This window comes from Nothobranchius furzeri, chromosome 17 (genome assembly GCF_043380555.1).
Source record: "Nothobranchius furzeri strain GRZ-AD chromosome 17, NfurGRZ-RIMD1, whole genome shotgun sequence".
Lineage (NCBI taxonomy): Eukaryota > Metazoa > Chordata > Actinopteri > Cyprinodontiformes > Nothobranchiidae > Nothobranchius > Nothobranchius furzeri.
Window position 1 is genome coordinate 31527032 of NC_091757.1, and position 26247 is coordinate 31553278.

General features: G+C 40.8%; 1 protein-coding gene and 1 long non-coding RNA gene across 13 annotated transcripts in view; one reads left to right on the plus strand and one right to left on the minus strand.

Annotated features, from left to right (window-relative positions):
• arvcfb (ARVCF delta catenin family member b) overlaps positions 1–26247 on the minus strand; it is a 364725-nt gene that overhangs the window by 155665 nt on the left and 182813 nt on the right. For 2 of the 12 annotated variants that reach the window (XM_015971974.3, XM_054731265.2), the window contains exon 1: positions 1319–1525. The exons of the other annotated variants lie outside the window; for them this stretch is intronic. In XM_015971974.3, coding sequence (XP_015827460.3) covers positions 1319–1339 — 21 coding nt within the window. In that variant the 5' untranslated portion in view covers positions 1340–1525. Of the gene's footprint in view, positions 1–1318; positions 1526–26247 lie in introns of those variants that run through there. 12 annotated transcript variants of the gene reach the window in all.
• LOC139063718 (uncharacterized) lies at positions 4734–24320 on the plus strand. The gene is made up of 3 exons (XR_011517087.1): positions 4734–4864; positions 23940–23995; positions 24125–24320. It is a non-coding gene; the product is annotated as an uncharacterized lncRNA (long non-coding RNA).

Sequence of the window (26247 nt, forward strand, 5' to 3'; positions counted from 1 at the left end):
TGACCCAAAACACGACAAACATCTTGGTTTCAGTGGGGAGGTCACGGACGCAGGGGTTCAACTTCCCTGACCTCTTCCCTGGGGTGCAGCTGAAGAGGACACACTCTCAACTTGTTGACATGCTTTTGGTCTCATTCATTTGATCCTAACAAAATACTTTTGCCCAACTTTTGATCTGCTCACCCACACCGATGGGCACACATGAGTCGGGCCTTTAAACTGATCAGAGAACGATGAGTGGAAAGAACAAGGACTGTGTGAGTGAGAGAAGTCAGCTTCTCTACATGGCTGGAGCTCCTCTGGTCATCAGGCAGCACTCAACCACAGGGTCAGCTGTTAAGTTATCATTATCTGAACAATGTGGAAGGCTGGAAGAATGTTTTAGTCTACCAAACAGGGGCATGGTACCTCCACCCCTCTCACCCTGGTGGAGGAGAGCTGTAATGATGACAAGCTGACCTTATTCAATCATATTTTCTTTCCCTCTCATCCTTTTTCAGAGTCTGCTTCCCGTTTTTGTGCAAGTCAGCACTGCCAAGAAAAGAGTGTTGAGATGGTGTAGGCCGCCTGTGGATGTGTTTCAAATACAGAAAACGCTCCCAATAATATATGTATAGCATGCCCTGGTGCACACATGCATGAATGAACACAGGAACTCGTACTCACTACAGCTAGCAAAAGCACATTCCTGTGGTATCTGTGCAAGTTAAACACAAAAGACTGAAGTAACGCGTCTCACACACAATTGGCACAATAGTTCACGGGCAGTAAATCCTGTCCCAGGCTCATTCAGCGCCTTACAGGCAATGATCTGGGACTAACTTTTATGTTTTCCCACCTTAAAGTCACCATCATTCTGTGTTTAAACCAATAAACTTTGTCAGACTCACAAGTCACATCACAAGTCGCTAAACACGTCATGGACATAAAGAGTAATACACTCACACTCGTATGTGTGTGTGTGAGCTGCTTGGTTAACAAAAACAGACCAGATGACAACATGCATGACTCTCACTACTAAGCCTCAAGGTTTTATCATCCTATAGGACAATCACACACACACACACACACACACACACACACACATTATATATATATAAATATATAAAATATATATATATAAATATATATAAATAAATATATATATATATATATATATATATATATATATATATATATATATATATATATATATATATATATATATATATATATATATATATATATATATACATATATATATATATATATATATATTAGGAGCGTGACTGAGTAAACGATGAGGAGAAAGAGAAGAGTCCAGCAGGGCAACACTAACCTGTTTCACTTCAGCGGGCATGGTTCAAATCCCCCCTTCGTTTGAAAAAAAGATAAAACCTCCGGGGGAGACGGATGATAGCTCCGTCCTCCTCTCAGAAAAGTTATGCCGACCCTCTTCTTTTCAGCTCACCTTTTGCTTGTTTATTTACGCTGAGTTTTATCCTCTGTGAGCGCAGAGGCAGCAGCTCAGACTCAAGCAGCCATCCTCTACTCAGCTGCGTCAAGCTCGACAGAGTCACCGAGAGACGCGCAGCTAGTCAGCTGGCTCTCCTTCAAAATAAAAGCACAGACGCGCCTTCCTCTGAGTCTGTATAGCTCTTGAGCGTATAAAATGATTCATATTTCCTTTCTAAGAAAGATTTTAAATTATGAATAAAAAGGATTGTTAGGAAGGCTGGAGCACTCGGGTCAAATAAAGTATTTAATAGGTGCAGGTAAAAAACAAAACTAACGTTTCGACATTGGAGTCTGCATCAGAGTTTTAAAATTATGTTGTCAACATCAAAATACATCAATAATGATCTAACAACTTGGCAAAAACAGATAATTTATTGATGTTAAGAAAGAATGGCTATGAAAATGTAAAATAAATATAATTAGTGAAACATTTATTATACAAAAATGTATTTATTTTTGAAGAATAGCATATTATTAATGTTTGTGGTAGTGTATGTGGTAATAATCTGAAAAGCATTTTACTTGATTGCAGTCTACAGGATTTTATTGGTTTTTCAACATTTGTCACATAATACAGCATATTTCCAAATGATCCATCCATCTATCCATTTTCTTTCACTTATCCAGAGTTGGGTCGCAGGGGCAGCAGCCTTCCCTCTCCCCAGCTACTTGGGCCAGCTCTTTTGGGGGGACCCCTACGGCGTTCCCTGGCCAGCCAAGACATATAAGGGGTTTCTCAATGTCACGGCGCCTGGCCTTGCAAAGCGATTTCTTGCGAGGCCAGGCGCCTTGCTTACGAGGACACTGTCCTTCCTTGGTCAAATAAAACGGTTAAATAGAACATACTTGCATCACGTGACCGCGGCTTCCACAGCGGTCACATAATGTCACGTGACACAAGAGGCAATGTTATATTTTATACGTATTAGTTTCAATATAAATATATAACGAGCCTTTTACTTTGTAAACTGTGTATATGTTTATTAAATTAAAAATATAAGTGAGTTACTACTCGCTAGCCACCGAAGCTGCAACTACTAAGCAACTAACCAACAATAGATAACATCTTTGAATCTAAACAGAACATTTTAAATTTGCTGACTTACTTTTAAACTTGAAAATTGTCCCCAAATTAGCTGCCAGCTTCTGATCCGCCATCCTTTTGAAAATACTGCGGTGTATTCTGGGTAATTTATGACCAAAGCTAGGCCACAAGACACGTCCTCCTGTGTATCCTTGCTAAGCTAGCTAAACGGCTAACAAATGGTTTAGGTGTGTTCTTGCTGTGTCGTATCTCTAATTCCATGCTGTAGTTCTTTTTTAAAACACAGAGCAGTTTTGTTTACCTGTTTTCCCGCTACGTTTCATAGTCAGCCTGAGGAAGTTTGCAGCCGCAAACGAAACGTAGCGGGAAAACAGGTAAACAAAACTGCTCTGTGTTTTAAAAAAGAACTATAGCATGGAATTAGGGGCTAACAAACGGAGAACATGGTAGAACATGAACATTGAAACACATCTTGGTGGCTCCCGATGATGTATCTCCTAGGCAATCAGGGGGGCCAAGACATCAAGGCAAGATTTCTTGGCATTGAAAAACACCCATAGTCCCTCCAGCGTGTCCTGGGTCGTCCTTTAGGTCTCCTCTCAATTAGACGTGCCCCGAAAACCTTACCAGGAACGCGTCCAGGAGGCATCCTAACTAGATGACCGAGCCACCTCAACTGGCTCCTCTCGATGTGGAGGAGCAACGAATCTACTCTGAGCCCCTCCCTGATGACCGGGCTTCTCATCCAGTCAAACACCTTCTCCAAATCCACAAAACGCATGTAGATTGGTTGGGCGCAGTCCCACACACCCTCCAGGACACTCATCTCCAGAACCCCTGAATAGACCTTGCTGGAGGCTCAGGAGTGTAATCTCCCTTGTGGTAGTTCGCCCTGCAGTCCTCTCAAGGAAACTGGTTCTGGAGCCAGAGCCATGCGTCGAGGTGAGTCAGACTATATCTAGTCAGTGGCGGATTTAGCTATTTGATGGCCCAAGGTGAACGCAGACATGGGGCCCCCTTTCACTAAATTTTTGACAATCTCATCTTTAACTGGATTTGCAAAACTCTTCCCTCTTTTTTCATGAGTTATTTTCCCTTTTTATTAGTCCTCCTCTTTTTTCCTGTCTTTCTCTCCCTTTGAGTGCCTTCAATATTTGCTCTGCTTTCTTCTTCCTGTCAGTGCTCCTGTGCTTTAGCCTTTCTTTTTCTTTTCTTCTATTTTCCATTTTGGTCTATGTTTTCCTCCCTTTAACATTTTCCATTGTCTTTCATTTTCTGCTTCTTTTGATGTTTACATAGAAAAACTGTCACTTTTGGAAGTGAAGATAAAAGCTTTTTTAAAGCGAGCTGCTTCTTTCTCTCATTGGAGCCAGGATAACTCCATTCGATGCTTAATGTTTTGACTACTGCTTCAGGTTTGGTACAAATGCTCCTGCCTCTCTTCTTGTGCTGTTTTCTCTTCTTATCACTTCACGGCATGACAGTATAACACATATGCTCCTTAAGTTACAAAATCTTTTTTTTTGGGGTGACCACATGTTGTGTAAACGGTAGATTCATGCTGTTATCCAACAATAAAGATAATAATAATGAAAATATATACAAAAAGGTTCTTGTTAGCACTATAAATGATGCCATTTTCAGGATTCAGTCACAGAAAAACTGCTTTTTAATCTATTCACAATATGTCTGTTATATCATCACAATATCATTATGACACTTTTCCTGTCATTCATGCACTGACAGTTAAAATCAAATTACACCTAACTGCATGCAAGTAGGATTCAGAGAGAAAGCAAATCAAGTAAAACCAAAAATCTAGAGGTTTATGTCTTTTTTTTTAATTTTTATTGTAAAGAAAAAAGTTCCCTTACATTAAATTTCTTGCAGGAAAGAATTCCTACATGATAGGTGCTATATCAAGACAAATCAAAGTGTTTTCTTCAGTATATTTTGCTTTCAATGATCAGATGCATTTTTCTTTAAGTAAATATAAATTGAAAATGAAACTAGATCTGCATTGATGATTAAAAAGTCACCTTTCCGTTAACGTGTCAGCAGGAATCTTGTATTATTTGGAAAACTGGGTGTAAATTGCAGGTAAGTATAAAGTGCATGTGCAGATTAGAACCAGCAGTGCTTTTATTTTGAAAGGAAATCCACCTTACATCCAGAGTAGTTCTAGCTGTGTGAGGATGGCTTCTCAGAGCTAGAAAAGAACAGTGATTTCTCCTTTCAGGGATACTTTATTTATGCGTGGGGTGATGAAAGAGAGGGAAATGACAAAATCTTCTTTTTTTAAGCAAAAGCAGGAAGCCAAAGGTAAGATATCACAGTAATCTGAACTTTGTACAAACGTGCACACACGTACAAACCAATACTCAGCAGAAAGAGAAGTAGCAAGAAGAAAAATGCCTCCAGGGCTGATAGATGTGCAAGAAAATGTAGATGTGCAAGAAAATGAAGGTTTTCTAAAATAAAGGAGAGTTCGCAGACAGCAAGAGCTGCAAATGTAGCAGCTAACTTTCTTTTTCTCATTGGGTCAGTGTTTCTCACTATCTCTAGCAGTGAATGGGGTGGGACTTGTGTCTTCTTTGCACACCAGCTGCTTCTGTCTGTCAGCCCATTGACCCCTCCCCTTTTTGGCAAAGAAAAGAAAAGGGGAGGTGGGGGAAGAACAAGGGCTCACCAAAACACAAACGTTGACCTATAGAGAGTATCCCGCAGGCCACACACACACACACACACACACACACACGCACACGCACACGCACACGCACGCACACACGCACACGCACACGCACACACACACACACACACACCACACACACACACACACACACACACACACACACACACACACACACACACACACACACACAGCTCATTTTCAGAAGCCCTCTGAGGTGATTCTCTCACTGACTGCACTTGATATGAAAGGAGGAGTTGAATGTATGTGGAAGAATTCCCATTCAGAGATCTGTCTGTGACCAAGACTGAGAAGGAATGTTAATCTAATAACATCTATGGGAGCTTAACTACGCACAACGTTGAGAATCTGAAGAGACAGGGAGGTGAGTGAAGGGATGACCGGATGAAAAGAAGAAAAGTAAAGAAGGCAGTGCTATTTTATGTCCTTAAATGTTACTCCCTTTATTTTTAATGAAAGCTGCAGCTCAAATTGCCCCTTTACCTTTAGATCTGTTTACATCCAACAATAGTATTTAGGATTGTACAGATTGGTTCTGAAAAGCTGGCCTCTTACCTCCATTTGATGAGCTTTCTTTTATGTGATTGTCTGATTCGTGTTCCATTTGAGCAGGGCTGGATTGTGATTGCAGGAGCCTCTGGGAACACAGTGTTTATAATCCATCAAAAAGCATATGCAGCCCATAATAATTGTAATGAAATTCTTTTAAGTTTTAAATATATCCTCTTTTAACCTTTTATTATTATTATTTTGTGATGTTTGGACCTTTTTCATGTTTCACTGCAGTTTTTCCAGAAGTGGCCCCTCTAATCAAAATACAGTGAAGTTTTCCCTTAATTGGAAAAGCTATTGGATACTGTTTACCAATTGTTTATCTTGGGTTTTCAACATAAACTGTGTGTTCAGACGACTGTTCCTTAGAGAGCTTACCCCAAAAGCCGGTCTCACTCTGAAAAAACCACATTAAATACCCCAAATTCTGTTCCACGAATGAGGCTACCATGAGACCACTCTCGTCGCCATGGTAACACGTGCTGGAGGCACGTATATAAGTCGATGGCTGGAGGACAAGCCTGGAGGCTTTGATCGGACGACCCTTTTTCTTGTTTGTGGTTGGCAGCTTTGAAGTGGCGCTAGTGCGACGCAGCGCGCACTCAGCTATTTTTCCGCTACGGGCAGCGTGGCCGTTGCTAAGCAACCACCTTTCCAGCTCGCGCGAGCTCACTCTCCGTTCATGTTACGTGTAAAATGGCTGCTAAACATGGCTTTTAGAATAACGTTCTCAATGAACAAATGATGCTGCATGTTTCAGGCGGAGAGCTGATGATTTAAGACTGCAGCAGACGCGGCTGAGACGGTCTCTCACCCCGCTCCAGCGCAGTCACCCTTGATGTATCCGTAGTGTGTGAACCTGAAGCGCACTTAAACCACTTTGCATGACGTGAACGTCAGCCTGCATTTAATGGTCAAAATGAAGGAAACAACCGAAACTGAATGTAGTTGTATTATAACTTTGGAAAGATCCAGTAGTTACATTTAAACATATGACGCCATACACGTGACGTCGTGACGTCACTTTGCGACGTGACGTCATGACGTCACTTTCGTCGTGACGTCACATAGCTTTGTAACGCAGACCAAGCTTACCAGTTGGAATTTCAGCAGACACTAGTCAGATCCATAAAGGAGAGATTGCTGTGTGCCGTAGGACCCAACCCCAAAAGAAGTTTTTCCATTGCCAGATAAATCTTCAAGGTTAAAAGAGTTTTTATTTGTTGCGCTGTAAGCCTTAAAAAAAGGATAAAAGAATGAAGGATCGTAACAAAGTTAAAACAATTCGCAAGTGTAGGGACCTTTACTATCCTAAATTCCATCCTTTTTTGCCCCAACCACTCTTTCCATTAGCATCGCTTAAAACCAACAGGCGTAAGTACTATACTGGCCTAACTCTGAAAGAAACTGTCCATGGGAATAACCAAGTCTGTAATGAGGATAACCTTTTAAACTTAATTTCTATCTGTGTATTTAAAATTTTTTCTTATAGTCGTGCCTTAAAAAAAATTAGAAGATTTAACAAAAAACAACATGATTTTTTAAATCATATTATACTTGAAGTATATAAGGAAGTCGCCAAACGTGTGGTGGTTCCAATTAATTTCAACGCTTGCGAAGCTATCAGTTATAGTAGTTACAGGCGTCTCCACAACTATTTTAGATTCAGCAAACTGTCCCGTGCTGTCACTAAAGCAAAGCCAAAAGTTGCAAAAAAATTAATAGAGATTTTGACAGAAGATATAGTTGAAAGGCACCTCACGCTACCTGAAAAGAAAGCTAAATTTGCCATGGGTAATAAACATACAAAAATAATTGCACTTTTTATTACCGGAACATCAGTTATGATGTCACTAGGTATATTGGTTTTATGGTTAGTTGAGGACTTGTATGTATAGGGACATATTTACAGATGTACAAATGTGTAATTGCAGCGAGCGGTCGCTAATGCCATTGGTTCTGTGTTATGAAACTCATGAAAATAAACCAAGAATCTGTTAATTTCCAAAGGTGAAACAGTGTCACACCGATCCTTCAACCTTAACCCGTACAATGCAGAAGAGATCTTTGTAGTTTCAACTGTGTATAGTCCAGGCGTATTAACCAAATATTTGTAGATAGGACGCAAAAGTTCTATAGACCATAGAAGAAGATTTTTGAATAGATGAAAAGTTAGCATTCTCCAAAATCCACTCATCAAGCCAAATAACAACTAAGTCGCAACCTAGGGAGCAAACGGATTTCAAACTATCTACCTCGTGTGAGTCCACCCTCACCCACAAGTAGAGGTACTGGAAAAGAGAGGAATTATTATTAGCCACAACAAGACGCAAGATGCAATTTCCCCACTGAGGGACTAAGAAAGGCATTTTCAAGACAGACTTGTGTGTAAATGAGAAGGGGGCACGAGTGAAATCGCGGTTTTACTGGGAGAGGGGTAACAGTTACAGTTTTATGAGTTTTGTTTAAAATTGCTTAGTTTCAGTTTAGTTTTAACGGTTAAGGGGCCTGCTAGCAGGGTACGTATTATTTTTCACTGAAGGATTTGACCTCTTAATTCTTATTATTCCACAGACGTTAACCTTCCTGTTGTGTTTGAGTCAAATCTGACCGATTTTTAAAAGAGACAAGAACAAGATCACAGACACAAGCAGCCAAAATTAGCTTCGTCTGGAGGGTGGCCAGGTTCAGCCGTAGAGATTGCTGGGTTTCACATGATGTTACATCTACGTCACCAAATGTAGATGGGTCCGGGAGTAGCTGTTCGGTATTTGTGGGCCGCTAAAACTGATCAGACTTCTCTGTACTGGGACATTTGAGTTATTGTAGCACATAAGCACACTAAGAACACACATATTCTGTTGTTCAACCTAGCTTTTAGGGAACCATTTGAGTTTGCATGCAGTTTATTTTGTGTGTAACCCAGTTAGCTTACGAAACACACATGAGTCAAGTATTGTTCTGAAATCTGTCTACGTGTGTTAGTGAGCACTTTTCCTTTAGTCAAGACAAGACAAGACAGCTTTAAGTATATGCAACACATTCTCACACTGAAGTGTCGAAAAATTATGATGGGCGAACAAGTAGCTGTCACGTTCTGAGGATGTTAGGACCCAAATATGCAGTTACCCAGGATGACACGAGGCAGAGATGATGAAAAGTAAAATCCTTTATTTTTGAAGGAGGAACAAAAGTAAATCCAGGCAGCGAGCCTAAAGTCCAGAACTCCAACGCTGGAGAAACAAAGCTCATCAAGAGCAGGAACAAACACTGACAGAATAACATACAGATACATTAATGGACCGACACAAGACAGAGACAATACCGGGCTTAAATAGACTGGGAGACAAATTAAGGAAACAGGAAGCAGGTGTGTGGACTGAGGGCTGGAGGGAAGGCAGGTGGCACTAATAAACTCAATGGGGAAAACAGAAACAGAGGAGGGCAAATACCTAAACACAAAACTAAACAAATATTACCAAAAGACAGAGGGTAGGACTCACACAAACTAGCTGGAGGAGGACATAGCACATACACCCACACACACTGAGCTGGGGAGAACGAGGCTGGAGCTGACCTGGGAGGAAAGGGTAAGAAAAGATAACATAAGACACTAAACTGACATGCAGAAAAAGGACACATGAGGGCGCCAAAGGGCTACAACATAAGACACATAACAGGGATGCAGACAAGGACCCATGAGGGCGCTAAGAGAGCACAAGGGGGGAACCAGGAGTGGAGTACAAGAGGAGCTGGGGAACAAAGGGACACAAGAGGGAATCTAGAGAGGGATGGAGGATACCAGGAGGCACAAAAAAGGAAGGGACGCAGACCATGACAGTACCCCCCGCCCAAGGGGCGGATACCAGACACCCAAAACAAGAACAACAAACAAGCACAAAACAAAACACAGGACATGAGAAAACCCCGGGAGACCGGTGACAGGGAGCCAGGAGGCGGGACCGGAGAAGTCTAGGGGGCCGGCGACGGGGAGCCAGGAGGCGGGACCAGAGAAGTCTAGGGGGCCGGCGACGGGGAGCCAGGAGGCGGGACCAGAGAAGTCTAGGGGGCCGGCGACGGGGAGCCAGGAGGCGGGACCAGAGAAGTCTAGGGGGCCGGCGACGGGGAGCCAGGAGGCGGGACCAGAGAAGCCTAGGGGGCCGGCGACAGGGAACAGGGGGTCTTAGAGGAGGAGGACGAGGAAGGAACTCCGGAGACTGGGAGACTTGGGGTGACTGGAAGGCTAGAGACTGGGAGACTTAGGGTGACTGGAAGGCTAGTGACTGGGGAACTGGTGACTGGAAGGCTAGAGACTGGGGAACTGGTGACTGGAAGGCTAGAGACTGGGGAACTGGTGACTGGAACTCTTGAGACTTGGGAGAGGGAAACACTTGTGACCGGGAGACTTGTGACTGGGCTACAGGGACACTAGAGACTTGGGAGGCGACGTCTTCAGACGAGCCAACTTCAGACACGTCGACTTCAGAGGCGGAGACGACGTCAATAAACGAGCCAACTTCAGACACGTCGACTTCAGAGGCGGAGACGACGTCAATAAACGAGCCAACTTCAGACACGTCGACTTCAGAGGCGGAGACGACGTCAATAAACGAGCCAACTTCAGAGGAAGCGATACTCGTAGGATGTGGAAAATATTAAATAATATAATTCAAAAAAGGATGACAACTTTGGAATGGCCAAACTACTTTCTAAATAGTTCAAATCATAAAGTAAATGATCTAATAAATATAGTGGAAGAATTTAACAAATTTTTTGAAAGCGTCGGCCCCTCATTAGCAAAAGAGATAGTAGTCCCACCTGATGCAGATACTTTGAACAATCTGATAAAGAGTAATATCAACTCAATGTTTCTACATGAGATAAGTGAGACTGATGTTGTAAATACAGTAAGAAATTTTAAAAACAAAAAATCCACAGATATAAATGAAATTTATATGGGAATTATAAAAGAAGTTATATTCTCTATTGTGAGACCATTGACATATATATATATATATATATATATATATATATATATATATATATATAACCTATCACTACATAAAGGTCATTTTCCTAAAACTATGAAGATAACAAAAGCGATCCCAATATTTAAAACTGGATATAAGCATTCTATGGAAAACTATAGACCAATAGCAATTATTCCACAATTTTCAAAAATACTCGAGAAATTATTTGTGAACCAGCTAGACGTATATTATACTAAAAATAAATTATTAAGTTACAGTCAATATGGATTTAGAAAAAAACTGAACCACTATCTATGCGATAATGCAGATGGTAGAAGAAATAGCCCAAGCAAGTGAAAGCAAAGAACTCTCTATTAGCATTTTTGTTGATTTAAAGAAGGCTTTTGACACCATTGACCACAGGAGATTATTGAAAAAGATGGAAAATTATGGCCTACGAGGTATAGCGAAGTCCTGGATAGAGAGTTACTTAAAAGACAGACAACAGTATGTAAAAATTAAAGATATAAAATCTGGATTTAGAGAAATAAGTTGTGGAGTTCCACAAGGGTCAGTAATAGGTCCTATATTATTTACTTTATATATAAATGACATATGTAACGTGACAGATTTTTTCAAATTTATAATGTTTGCAGATGATACAAATTTAGTTTGTTCAGGTAAAGATATAAAAGAACTTTTAAAGAAGGCCGAAAAAGAGTTAAATATCCTCAAATCTTGGTTTGATGTAAATAAACTATCACTGAATATAAAAAAGACTAAATTTATGATTTTTGGAAATAAGAAGGTAAAAAATGGGGACTTTAAATTAACATTTTCAGATACTGAAATTGAAAGAGTGTCTGAAATAAAATTTCTTGGTGTTGTGATTGACTCTAACTTATCCTGGAAGGATCATTTAAATTATATAAAAGGAAAAATTGCCAAATCTTTGGGTCTATTATATAAACTGAAGGACATACTAAACCATAAGGCCTTACGTCTAATATACTGTTCACTAATACAACCATGCATGGCATATTGTATAGAAATATGGGGTTCAACTTTTAAAACATATATACATGAAATAAAAACTATACAAAAGAAATCTATTCGAGTTATGAACAAGAGCAATTATTATGCTCATACTGACCCGTTGTTTTTAAAATCACAGATTATGAAATTAGAAGATCTATATTATTATAAAATAATGCAATTTATGTTTAGAGTAAAATTAACGGCTCTACCAAAAAATATACTAATGCTTTTTGCAAAGAGGGAAAGTAAATATGATTTAAGAGGTGTATGTATGTTTGTTCTACAAAAAGCCAAAAAGGGCATGAAAAGGAGATGTATCCCTGTAATGGGAGTAAAATTTTGGAATGAGGCTAAAATAGAATTAAAATTAGCAACTTCTCTTTCAGTTCTTAAAAAACTTATCAGTGAAAATATTTTTGAAGAGTATTAAGTTGATGTTGATGGATGGATTTGTGTTTTACTTTTATTTGCGTTGTTGGTTCATTGCGGGAAATTGAAAAATTGTTTTGTAAGTAGGTTAGGCAATTATATAAGCTATTGCTTCTGCCTAAACCTATTCAGTCATGAGATACCAAATAGACACCATACTGTATACAAATGAAAGCATATGTTAGTGAGAAATGGTATTTGTATCTATTTGTATGACATGTTATTGTACATTATCTTAAGATGACTGACTGAATGAATTGATCATTCATTCATTCATTCATTCATTCATTCATTCATTCATTCATTCATCACAAATGGTAAATATTTTCACACGGAAATAAATTTCATGGCAAATCATCTAATAAAAATACATTTCCCCTAGATTGCCATTTAAACTTTACATTTTACCTATAATAATTCAGGTAATCTCATTGACACGTGGTGTCTCAACATTATCTGAGAGCCATAAATAGACTCACTTGTTAAAAATCTAAAAAGAACATTTCCAAAATACCCAAATTTTTATTACAAGATATTAATTGGTAAATGGCCTGTAACACCTAAAGTCCTACAACTTCCCATGTCATTTTACAATACCTACAAATCCCTGTAATAATCCCACTCTGACTCTCTGGATGCTAATTTTAGGTCCCAGGTTTATGCAGAAATAGTCTAAAAATGCCTTCCTTGCTGTAATTAAGCATTGTCACAACCACATGAGGATTTTCTCTCTCTAGTGGAGACAGGGATGAAGAAAGACACTCAGATAAATGTATGTGTGCTGTTTAAAGGGGCATTATGGAAGTTTGACAGCCAAAACATGTATAGAAATAATAAATTTCTTCTTCATACATTCTCCTGCAATGCCCTGGTCCTGTAGAATGAGCCCTGGCATTTTTACTGTGATTGCCTGTTTTTCTGTAAAATCACAGAAAAAGAGAGCTGCTCGGGTTGAGCAGGCTGCTTCATGCGTGTTCACGCATAACCCGTAGCATTTGCTATCCGTATTTTTTGCAGCAGAGTGAGGTAGTGCCAACTCAGCGACTTTGTCGCTGTTCCTAACACCTAGTGATGAACCAAACTACATTTCTGAGGACCCTTAGCTACTTTCTTCTAGATATTTCCTGCAAATTAGCAACAAAATAACCATTTTAGCTCCGAACTGTTCTTTGAACGTTATTTCAGCTGTAATCAAGGATATAAAAGTTACAGATACATATGACATTACTGGTGCTTTAGCTAACCTAGTTAGATGTTGGACTCTTGTGCAGGAGACCCGGGTTTGATTCTGGATGTGAACGTAATTTATGTAGAGTTTATTTTTTACATTCATGGTATATTTTTTACAGTAAGATGCCCAAATTTTATTTGAGACTCGCCGAACGGCTTTGAATTAACAGATAAAAAAGATGTGGGTTCAACTTTCATTTTGGAACAATTTTTCAAGCAAGGGAAGGGAAGCTCCGTGAAGCTGACGGACTGACCCATCTTAAAGGGACTTTACGGAGTTTAGAATTTTTATGCTCACGATTGCCCCCTCAGGCAAAAAGCGTAACGGCAGCTTCAATAGTAGGCTCCTGCACGAGGCGCGCATGCTGTACGTGCACACTCCTTAACAAAAATAACATTTGAGACAGTCAGCTCCGTGTGTGTGTGGCCCGGAGGACAGAGGACAGGAGAACGCGCAGCTAATTAATTAAATAATTTGGTTCTGTACCTTTATCTTCAGCACAGCCGACAAAGGTGGGTCCGTCCGTCAGCTTCACAGAGCTTCCCTTTCCGTCAAATATAATAATATAATAGAAATAATAAATAAATGTATTATTTCCATACATGTTTTGGCTGTCAAACTTCCATAATGCCCCTTTAAACCTTTGTCGGCTGTGCTGAAGAGAAAGGTACAGAACCAAATTATTTAATTAATTAGCTGCGCATTCTCCTGTCCTCTGTCCTCCGGGCCACACACACACACACAAGAGACTGTCTCAGCTGTATTTTCGTTAGGGAGTGTGCACGTACAGCATGCGCGCCTCGTGCACGAGCCTACTATTGAAGCTGCCGTTACGCTTTTGGCCTGAGGGGGCAATCGCGAGCATACAAATTCAAAACTCTGTAAAGTCCCTTTAAGTGAAAGGATATGTTGGAAATCAAGGATAAATGCCCAGGACAAAAAAGAAGCCCTCTTTATTTACCATAGCTGGGGGAGAAAACAGATAACAGATGTTTGATGTAACTATTTTTTAGTTCATACTGAAGAGTTTTTTACACTAGACCGGGGTCGGCAACCCGCGGCTCTAGAGCCGCATGCGGCTCTTTAGCGCTGTCTAGTGGCTGACAGTTATAGGAACATGAAGACATATGCATTTGGAGTATTAACCATCTTCGGATCAATATACCTGTGTGAGCAGATATTTTCAAACATGAACTACATCAAATCAAAATATCGCACCCGCCTCACAGATGAGAGTTTGCAGTCCTGCATCAAGATTAAAGTTACTAGAGGTCACGTGGGCACGGCGAACAAGATGGCAGCTGGTTAGAGTACCTCCGCCCTTCAACTTTTGATTAGACTGTTTTTTCTACAGTCCAGGCCTCTATTCACTGCCACTCTCCTTCAGATGGTTTGAGTAAGAGCCGCTGTCACCTATTTGAAGCAAAATGAGGAATATAACCCAGTAATGGCTGCACCGAAGCAGATTAAAAGTTCGAGCCGAATGGCTACTCGCAGCAGCCCTGAGGAGGAAGGGGGCGAGGCAGCTGCCCCGCCTGACTTGACAAAGCTATTCACTGAAGTTTTCAAGATGAGTGGCACACTCCAAAGTGTTGCCAGCGATGTTTCTACAATAAAGCAGACGACAACCGAGCTGGATGCAAAGGTGGTGGCTATGCAAGAGAGGATCACGGAGGCTGAGACCCGCATTTCCTGCTTGGAGGACACCTGGGAGCGGCTACACACTGACGGGGAGAGAAGCGAACAGGTGGACGCTATGCGGGAGCGCATCCAGGCCCTCGAAAACTACAGTAAGAGGAACAACGTCAGAGTTATTGGGCTGAAAGAAACTGTTGGTATTGGTGGGACACTGCTGGAATGTGTTTGGAGGATGCTTGTCGAGGGCCCGGGGGTGCGTGATGATGATGAGTTTGAGATTGAGCGCACTCATCGCGCCTTTGCTCCGCTCCCAGACCCAAACCGAGCTCCAAGACCAGTGCTTATAAGCTTCCTGAGGCAGTCAGCGAGGGATAAAGTAATTATGGCAGCCAAAAAGAAACGCGGGTTTGATTGGGAAGGATGTCGGCTGTCTGTGTTTCCCGATTTGACGAAGGAGCTGGCGGAAAAAAGGAAGGCTTTTACAGCCGTGAAACGAAGGCTTCAGTAGCGCAACGTCAAATACACCTTGGCGTTCCCGGCAACACTACGTGTAAAGTGGAAGGGGGAAAATGTAAGCTTCAACTCGGCAAAGGCAGCGGAAAAGTTTTTCAGCAACGAGGATGAGCAGGAGAAGAGGGCACAAGGAGGGGAGACCCCAAATTCGACTGATTGATGACATAATTTCGAGGAGCCTGGGACATCTGGTGTCTGACTGTCAGAGGGGGCAGATCTCATCATCTGTCATCTTAGGAGGGGAGAAGCAGAGCAGCATCCTACGGCCCTGATAAGGTTTTTGTTTAGGCCCTGTTCATGGGAATGTTTTTTTTTTTTGTTAGGTTTTTGGCTGTGTGCACCCATACAGTGGGTCTTTTCTTCAGGGGAGGAAAGGTTTATTTTGTCTAGCATGGTTGTGGGTTTAAATCATATTGAAACTTACAATTGGAAATGACAGGGAAATGTGTAAAATGTATATCTTGGAATATTAATGAGTGTAGAAATCCAACCAAAAGGCGTAAATTACTATCCTATTTAAAGTCAATACAAGCTGATATAATTTTTCTTCAAGAAACCCACTTCAATGACGGTGAAGAACTGAGGTTCAAAGGTGGTGGGGTAAATCATATTTTTCATAGTTCCTATTCAAGCGCTCGCAATGGGGTAGTTATACTTATTAAAAGGAGTATTCGATTTTCATTGATTAAAGAAGTTAAAGATACAGAAGGAAGAATGGTTTGTGTCCAAGCTCTGGTAGAGGGGGTAAAACTAATATTGTGTAACATCTATGCCCCCAATAAAGAAGACCCTCTTTTTTTTCATTGGATAAATAGGGTATTGGGAGATATGGACGGACAAATAATACTAGCAGGTGATCTGAATGAAGTAATGGATCCTGTTTTGGATAGAAACTCATCTACAGGCCCAATTAGTTCTAAGGGAAGAGAAGCAGTTCATACGTTAAGAGAAGATATGGGCCTAATCGATGTGTGGAGGTTAATTAATCCATCAAAAAGGGAATACACGTTTTACTCTCATTGCCACAAATCTTATTCTAGGATCGATCTGTTTTTAATTTCTAAATCTATGTTATCTAATGCAATAAGCTGTGATATAAAAACAATTGCACTGACGGATCACGCAGCAGTAGAACTTAGTATTAAACTAGGACTGGAGAATAAAAGAGGTTCAAGGTGGAGGATGAATGTCTCACTTTTACAGGATAAACCATTTAAGGAGTGTCTGGGTGAAGATCTTAAACATTTCTTCGAAGTAAATATTGGCAGTACGGAATATATTCAAAGTGTTTGGGAAGCCTCTAAGGCTTATGTAAGGGGCAAATTGATAGCATATGCTTAAAAAAAGATGGTGTCCTTAAAATTCAGGAAGTGGAGAAGGAAATGAAATTGAGAGAAAACATTCTGTCTATTAAGTATAGCAAATTAATTTATAGAGACATCTGTGGGCTTAAGTTCCAGTTAAATGAAATATACAATAAGAAAGTGGAATACTTTAGATTAAAAACTACATTTTATGAGGGAGGTTAAAAATGGGGAAGGCACTAGCAAGACCAGTTAAAAAGGAGGATTACTCAAACAGTATTCCTGCTATTAAACAAGGTAATTCTTTGGTAACCTCAGAAAAAGATATTAATAATGTATTTAAGCAATATTATGAAACATTATATGCGTCCATGGTGACTGATGCTGAGAGCCAGGAAGGGTGTGATTATTTTTTCTCTAAACTCCGTCTACCTAGATCAGGGGCGTGTCCAGGGAGTGGCCTGGGGTAGCACTTGCCACCCTTAGAATCTGATTGGCCAACCCAGGTGCCACCCCACTAAGTTCCAGTTTAAATTGACTTTACATTGTCGACAAAAGGCTTGGGTTGTAAACTCCGAAATAGTGTGTGGTAGTATGCTCCTCACAGCTTGTTTTCTAGCCCAGGTATGTAGTATTAATATTATTTAATATTTTTTAATATTCACATACATAGTATTTAGAGTCCCACTCAACTCCAGTTTGTGGCAGTAATGCAACAGTAAGTGACTTGCTAACCACCACAAAAGTAGAAGATGAAGAGGGGGAAAAAATGATGATTGTGCAATGTGAAACTCAAAAATTCACTAGAAAGTAAATAAATAAACGATTTGTGTAAATAAATAAATAAGCATAACCATTGGTGCCACCCATGAATAAACAAGTGCCCCACATGGGCCACCCCATTTTAAAAGTCCTGGACACGGCTCTGACCTAGATTGCTTCAGGAACAGGCAGAGTTGTTAGAGGGTCCAATAACCATAGGCGTCATTTTAACCGGGGACGCCGGGGACATGTCCCCGGCAAAATTTGTGATTGGCAGCTGTGTCCCCCCCCACTTTCAAAAAAGCCTGCTGATGAGGATTTTTGTTTTACCAGCTCAGATCTTATACCAGGGGTCGGCAACCTGTTCCCATCAAAGAGCCATTATTACCCGTTTCCCACAGTAAAGAAAACACCGCAGTAGCCGCAGCGTTGTGGGCGGGGCCTACCCTCAGACAGCAGAGAGCTGCTCACAACCAGGTGACAGCAGCAGGTACCGGTCGCTCGCATGGGCGTCGCACCCGTGGGGGATTCAACACCCACACTTTTCCTTCTGTTTTGCTCACCTCCACACCTGTCTGGTTTCTTTCTGTCGCACACTCACTCTGTTTGCCTCATCTCCTTCTTCACCTCCGCTTCTGACAGCCGATGTCAGGTTTCCAGGAGAGCAGGAGAGGGAGGGACGGAAGAGCTCGACTGAATTCATAATTTTACATCTTGACAGAAGCTGTACAAAGTCTGAGTTTGATAAAGCGAAGAACAACAATTTGCAGAGGTTTATAACAGGCGCGGTGCCAGGTTTTCATTTTTGGGTGGGCCACGGTAATTCTGGACGGACCTTAATAAGCAGTGACTTAAGTGAAGCAGGCAGGTCGCGCTAGAAAATTTCGTTTAAAAAGACGTCATAAATGTTTTCCCCCATCATTTTTATTTCAAAAATATGAAGTAAAAACTCCCAATTTAATTTTCATTCATTTGTCATTAATATGTAGTCTACACCCGTGCGTTAAGTGGACCATCTTCCAGTAAACGCAAAGCATCCAGCCCATCTCTCCAAATGCGTAAAATGTGCACCACAGCCGTTAGGCGCGCCGCGCGCACCATCAGCTCCGTCAGCCCAGACAAGAGCAGAGCAACTAGAGAAAGAATAGAGGATAATTGTGTCTGGATGTGAATGGAGATTACATTTTACAGCAGCCTGATCATCATTTAAATACGTAAACCATCACCTGTCTACTAGTCCACGCTATCAGCATTATTTTAATTGGTGTGTGTGTGTGTGTGTGTGTGTGTGTGTGTGCGTGTGTGCGTGTGTGTGTGTGTGTGTGTGTGTGTGTGTGTGTGTGTGTTTTCCACTTCCAACACTGGTCTAACCAACCAGACCACCGTGTCCAGTAACATATTAATGTTACAATTAAACAATTTCACCTCATGTAGGCTAGGAACGTTTCACCTGCCGTGGCCTGACCGCTTCTGCTCCACATAAACTTTGTGCGTGATCAAATGTCTCTACAGGTGCTTTCTGAGCTGCTATTCTGCCTCAGACTGGATGCGTCATGCGTCTCCATATTAGAGACGGGAACAAGCGCTGTTCAGCCAAAGTTTCATAATTTCATAAAAAGAACATTTTTCCAAGCTCATCCATGCGCATCAGTGTGCGTCGGGGTAATTCTTTCAAAACAGCCAGCATCCTTGAGTTTATCCTTCAAAATAAAAGTCTAATATAAATATCTGTAACCTGCCATTTAACTGTTTTGCCTTCCTGTGAAGATTGTTGCAAAGGGAAACAACTAAACTTAACCCCAGAGCCACGTGCACTGCACATCGTGACTGTAAATGAGGGGAAATGATTTAATCGGATCCTTTTCTTTTCAACATGGTTTAATGTAAAGTTTCATTCAGTACAAACTTTAGTTACACCAATCTAACGAGACAGAGCCTGGATTTGTATTCTGAACAGTTTAAACATGTTTAAAACGGAGACATGCGTGACGCGTCTAAAATTCGCACCTGCTCCGCTATTATGGAAATTAAACTAACAAGATGAATAACATGAAATTATTTTAGGCACAGACAACATCCCCAACACTTAAGAAAATCTTGCAACGCGCCTGGTCGCTCATGTACATCAAAGTTATCTTTCATAAGAAGATAATCAATAAAACGATTTATATAAAGATGATCCAGAAGTTGTAGCCCGTCTCTGCTACAATATTTTGATATTTTTCACCCTGTTGGTGGTTTTACTGAGCAGGTACCACTTTTGTCATACGTTTCTTTTAAAAACATGTTTAGACTGTTCAGAATACAAATCCAGGCTCTCAGAACCAGAGCGCATGTGGAAGATTCCTCCCACTGAAGCGAGTGTTTTCCAAACCCTGTCTCTCAGAGAGACTTGTCACTTAGAAAATGTTCCCTGATTATGAAACTTTGGCTGAATAGCGCTTGTTCCTGTCTCCAATGTGGCGACACATCCAGGAGCCGTCTGAGGAGAATCCCAGAATCTCACATCCTCCAGCTCAGGAAGCGCATATGATTACGCACAAGCGTGACGCGTCAACCCGGTCTCACAGTAAGACCGGGTTGGACCTGTTCAGGTTTACGCAGACAATCTTTACATTTAGAATTGACTTACAGATGTAAAATTAATGCAATAAAATATAACGTATTTTATTTAAATATCCATTCATTATTTTACAAGCACAGAGCATCAGATGGATGGAAGAGCCGCATGCGGCTACAGAGCCGCCGACCCCTGTGCTAGCCTATATTGTCCCCAGCAATTTTTAAACCCCACTCAAGTGTATGGTTATTGTCCCCAGCAATTCTGAAAACAAACTGACGCCCTTGCCAATAACAGAAGGAGAAATTAGAAAAGCGATTTCATCAATGAAAAGGGGGAAATCTCCAGGCGATGATGGCATTCCCGCCGAGTATTATAAAGAGTATATAGACATTCTTTCCCTGGTTTTACAAAAAGTATTCCAAGAATCTTTAGAAAGAGGCCAACTCCCTCCTACATTTAACGAAGCACTGATTTCTTTGATTCCAAAAAAAGACAGGGATAGTACAGATCCATCAAATTATAGGCCAATTAGTTTGTTGAACTCAGATTGTAAGATACTTACTAAGGTGTTAGCCCTGCGCTTACAACAAGTCCTTCCGAATATCATACACCTGAACCAGACAGGATTCATGAGAAACCGTTCTTCAGTGGATAATGTCAGGAAACTGCTGCATTTAATCTGGTTGAGTCAGTCAAAAGACGAGCCTGTAGCTGCCTTCTCCTTAGATGCGGAGAAGGCGTTTGATAAAGTTGAATGGGGTTTTCTTTTTTCTGCTTTATCAAACTTTGGATTTGGGTCACAATTTATAAATTGGGTTAAAATATTGTATAAAGAGCCGAGGGCGGCAGTTATAACCAACAGAATTATTTCACCTTTTTTCAGTTTGTCACGTGGGACCAGACAGGGGTGTTTTCTCAGTCCTCTATTATTCATTATATTTATAGAAACGGTAGCTGTGAGTATTAGGTCAAATAGTGATATTAAAGGTATAAATGGTAAATGGCCTGTATTTGATATAGCGCCTTCTAGAGTCCTGGAACCCCCCAAGGCGCTTTACAACACAATCAGTCATTCACCCATTCACACACACATTCACACACTGGTGGGGATGAGCTACAATGTAGCCACAGCTGCCCTGGGGCGCACTGACAGAGGCGAGGCTGCCGAGCACTGGTGCCACCAGTCCCTCTGACCACCACCAGCAGGCAACGTGGGTTAAGTGTCTTGCCCAAGGACACAACGACAGCGACAGACTGAGCGGGACATGAACCTGCAACCTTCCGATTACGGGGCGAGCACTTAACTCCTGTGCCACCGTCGCCAACGGTGACGGAACGGGCCAAGTTGAACACAAATTACTTCTTTATGCTGACGATATTCTAGCAACGATAACTAATCCACTTACATCTTCACCACATTTAATGGACACTCTAGAATCCTACTCAAAAGTTTCTGGATATACAACTAATTGGTCCAAGTCTGAGGCTATGCCATTGTCGGGTCTGTGCTATTCACATATGGTGGAGAAATTTAAATTTAAATGGACACCTAAAGGCATGAAATATTTGGGGATGAAATTATGCCAAGAGCTAGGTGAACTGCCTTCACTAAATTTGAACCCAGTGTTGTCAAAAGTCAAAACAAATTTTGAAAAGTGGGAGGCATTAAAATTGACTTTGTGGGGCAAAATTAATATTATTAAAATGATTATAGCACCCCAGCTCAATTATATGCTCATGATGCTACCTATTTCTATTCCTCAGGACTTTTTAAAAAGGTGTGAAAATTTGGTTAAACATTTCTTGTGGGAGGGTAAAAGAGCAAGAATAAAAATGGAAAAATTGTATGCCCCCAGAGAGAAAGGTGGATTGGGACTTTTGGACCCAACGCTCTATTACCTATCATTTGAAATTTTCATTCATTCATTTCTTTATTTACAAAGCACTTTAAAACACCCAGCACAGCAACAAAGTGCTGTACAGAAAATACATTAAAACAATAGAATAAACAGAAAGCAGCAAAGAGAAATAAATAAAACACGTGAGACATAAAATTAAAACAGCCCAATAATAAGAATAAAAACTAGTTAAAAACAGCATTGAAACACCCCAAAAACAGCTAAAATAAGTCAAAACTAAAAATAGCAACCAACATCTCACAAGGTGACAAAAGCAAGGGTAAAGAGGTGTGTTTTCAAGAGAGACTTAAAAACAGGTAAGGAACTGGCCTGTCTTATCTCTAAAGGAAGCTCATTGGCAAAACTAGTTAAATACTGGGAGGAAGATAAAGAAAAACAAGAATAGTTAAATATTGAATTTGATATATGTTCACCATTTGATCCAAAACACAAATTGTATCAAAAAATAAATACAACTAATCCGGTTATTATTCACTCTTGTGAGGTTTGGTCAAAGGTACATAAAATGTTGAAGCTTTCACATTATGTCCAGAAGTATGCGTCTCTTTGGAATAACCCTGCTATATGTATTGGTAAAGTACCGGTGCTTTGGGGACAGTGGCACTCACATGGTATATGTAATATTGGAGATCTGTAAAAAGATGGAAACTTTATGTCTTACGAGGATCTAACCCGTACTTACAAATTACAAGGTAAAGGACATTTTTGGAAATACCTCCAAATGAGACATTGTGTGACTTCTAAATTTAAGGAAGTTCCTGAGAATGATATTTTAGGTTATATTAAAATGCCACGTGATCGCCACACTGCTTCGGTGTTTTATAAACTGTTTAATCATGGTTTAAGTGGGGAGTCTTTAGGCATTAAACTACTTTGGCAGCGGGACTTAGAAACAGAATACACAAATGAAAAATGGCTAAATATCTTATCAGACAGTGGTAAATATGTGAAAGAGGCTAGAAGTAAATGTATACAGTACAAGGTGTTGCATAGATACTACCATACTCCTACCAGGTTGCATAGAATGAAACTAATGCCAAATGATTTGTGTTGAAAATGTAACAGTGAAATAGGGACATATCTACATTGTTTTTGGGAATGCTCTAGGGTTTTACCCTTTTGGACTGATGTCCTGGAAATCCTGGGTGCTTGGTCTGGCATAGAAATCCCTCAGACCCCGGATCTATGCTTACTGGGAGACAGATCCCAAATACCAAATGTTTCAAGAGGAACCTTCTGCATCATTACGGTCGGACTAGTTACAGCATCCAGGATTATATTAAGACATTTGAAGACTAAAGTGCGCCGTGGGATTGATGAATGGATTGCGGCGATGGCGGAAACAGCTGCTTATGCGGCCATGCTCAGCAACCTGAAAGGGGACAAGGACACAGATTGGAACAGCTTTTGGGGAACATTGAAAAATGTTACGAAAAAATTTTAAATCTAATGCCTCACTGCCCGGTTTTGGATTCCTAACTGACCCTGAATTAAGTATGGCTACTGGTCTATGTAGCTGTGATAGCTGAACCCGAAACTCTTTGGTACCCTGGAAGGAGGGGTGGGGGGGTGCACAAGCCAGTGTGTTTTCTTTTGTTTTTGTATGTTCTTGTATGTTATAAAAAATCTGAAAACAATAAAAACTTTAATTATAAAAAAAAGACTAAAGTTACTAGCCTGGCAAGCCAGACTAAATAAATGTATTATTTAAACTTTGCAAAGCAAGAATTTGGTCTAGTTTACTAGGCTATAAAGTTATATCTTACAGGCCCGATGTTGAGAAGCTGACCGGTGATGTCCGAAAACAGAAGTCACATTAAACGTGTAAGTACACAGTTCTGTCATAGGCACATATTTAGTAACAAAGTGGCTGTTTTTATAAAGTGATTTCTGATTTTTGTCAGTATATATTTGGAGTGACACTTAGGGATATTATTGTGTTTTATTGCTCAGGTCCGAGGATAGCTGCGTTGGTTGCTTGTCAAAAGAGAAGAGGATGCTGCTGCGTTATACCCTTGCACTGACTAATTAATTTGATTTTATATACTTGACCTTTTCACAAGGCTGCTGTTTTATTTTTATAAATGCAGGCTGCGTTTTATTGCACTCTGTTTGTTGCCCCGATGAGGGGCACTTAATGCACGTTCCATTTTGTTGTTGTTTTTTTCAAATCCTCAAAATAAAAATGACATCAAAAATCGGATTTCTTTATTGCATTTCTTTAATTTCATCAAAGCAATGAAACATGATTCATTAATATTGTAATGAAGGTAAACTTGAGGCGGCATCGTACAACAGAGTAGTCACGTGGTGCGTCATTCTCTACAGGATGCGCTACAGGGAAAATAAACATTTAATCATGAAGGCTCATTTTGTATTTGTAGCCAACTTAGTCATTTTGATAGTAGGCTAATTTATGGGCCATTCCCATCTGTACCGGGTCGGCCCGGGCCGGATAGCCCCAGTCGGCCCCAGCCTGGCCCGGTTGATTCCACACATCCTTGCCTTAAGCCCATGTGGGCTGATTCTACCCACCAATCAGAGGCTTGCTCTAATGGAAGGTGTGAATTTGCTGTCAGCAGTGGGTGTGTTGGTCCTGGTCGGCCTGAAGCAGACCCCCTCATGAAGAGGGCTGAGAATGAGCCTTGGTTGGCCCAGAAAGATACCAGAACACCCAGATATGTAAACAACCTACGCTACCCGGCCCGGGCCGACCCGGTACAGATGGGAATGGCCCACTAGATACATACAGCATGTGTTACCTTCATTATAAGGCTTATATAAGGCTTTTAATTTTTTGCGGCTCCAGACATATTTGGTTTTTTGGTCCAACATGGCCCTTTGAACATTTTGGGTTGCCGACCCCCGCAGTAGACTAACATATTCTTTGGACGGGACAGCGAGAGACCAACCATCTCAGAGCAACACCGAAAACAATCAGGCTAAATAAAACTGAGAAGACACATTTGGGCCAGCAGAGTGAATCCACATGCTGTGTAAATAATCCTGGAGCTGTATTAAAGGCGCTGTAGTCAGATTTGATCTGTTGAGGTTTGTGGTGTGAAACAGATGTTAGAGAGGTTAATGATGAGCAACAAGACAGCCAGAGACCTCCAGTGAAGCTACATCTGTTAACATCCCGTTCTTTCACTTCCATTAATGATGGCAGAAGCAGCGAGGAACAGAAAAAAAGCACCAAGGAAGAAATAATGAGGGACAAAATACCTGTAGTTTGAAGTTACACGTAGTGTATGATCATGTAAATAATACTGACACACTTCAGAGAGTCTGATGACATTTCGTCAGAATTATTTTTCTCTCATTAGTATTTCTTTTTAGAAAAGTTAATTCTTAACAAATTAACCCACAAAATATTCAAAAAAGAAAGAAAAGTCATGATTGGCTAGCCTAGTGAACTAGACCAAATTCTTGCTTTGCAAAGTTTGGTCTAGGAACGCTCCATTGGAACCTCCGCAGCCCCTAGCAGCATTCTGGCTGGCTAATCACAGCATTCTAGAGGGTTGTCAAACACATAGAGAGCAGTGATTGGTCCACAATGGTGGGCCAAACATAGCGCTCTATCTGCTTTGCGAACCAATCACAGCGCTTTATTCGCTTTGTGGGCCAATCAGGGCCCTATATTTGTCTGGTGGGCGGGATGATGCAACATAGTGGAACAAGATGGCGACAGCTCATTTGAAAATGTTTTTACTTAAACTTTGGACTATTTGGACGTGGACTTTATTAGAATCAGGAGCAGAAAGATGCATTCATTTTTTTAGAAAAAAGGATGTATGTTCACCTACTTAAACAGCAGACCGCCTCGTTTATCGACATCCGTTGTGGTGAGTATGTCACATTGTTCATTGTCCTCTACCATGCGGAGATCGTTTGAAAGACAACGGTAGAACCTGCCTCATGACCGAGAGCCGTCAATGGAGCGTTGCCAGACTAAATAATATATTTATTTAGTCTGGCTTGCCACGCTAGATTTTGGTTTCTTTTTTAAATCAATCAGACAATGTTGAATTAAAATGACAAATTAAACACTACTGAACACAATGGTCTGCTCTGAC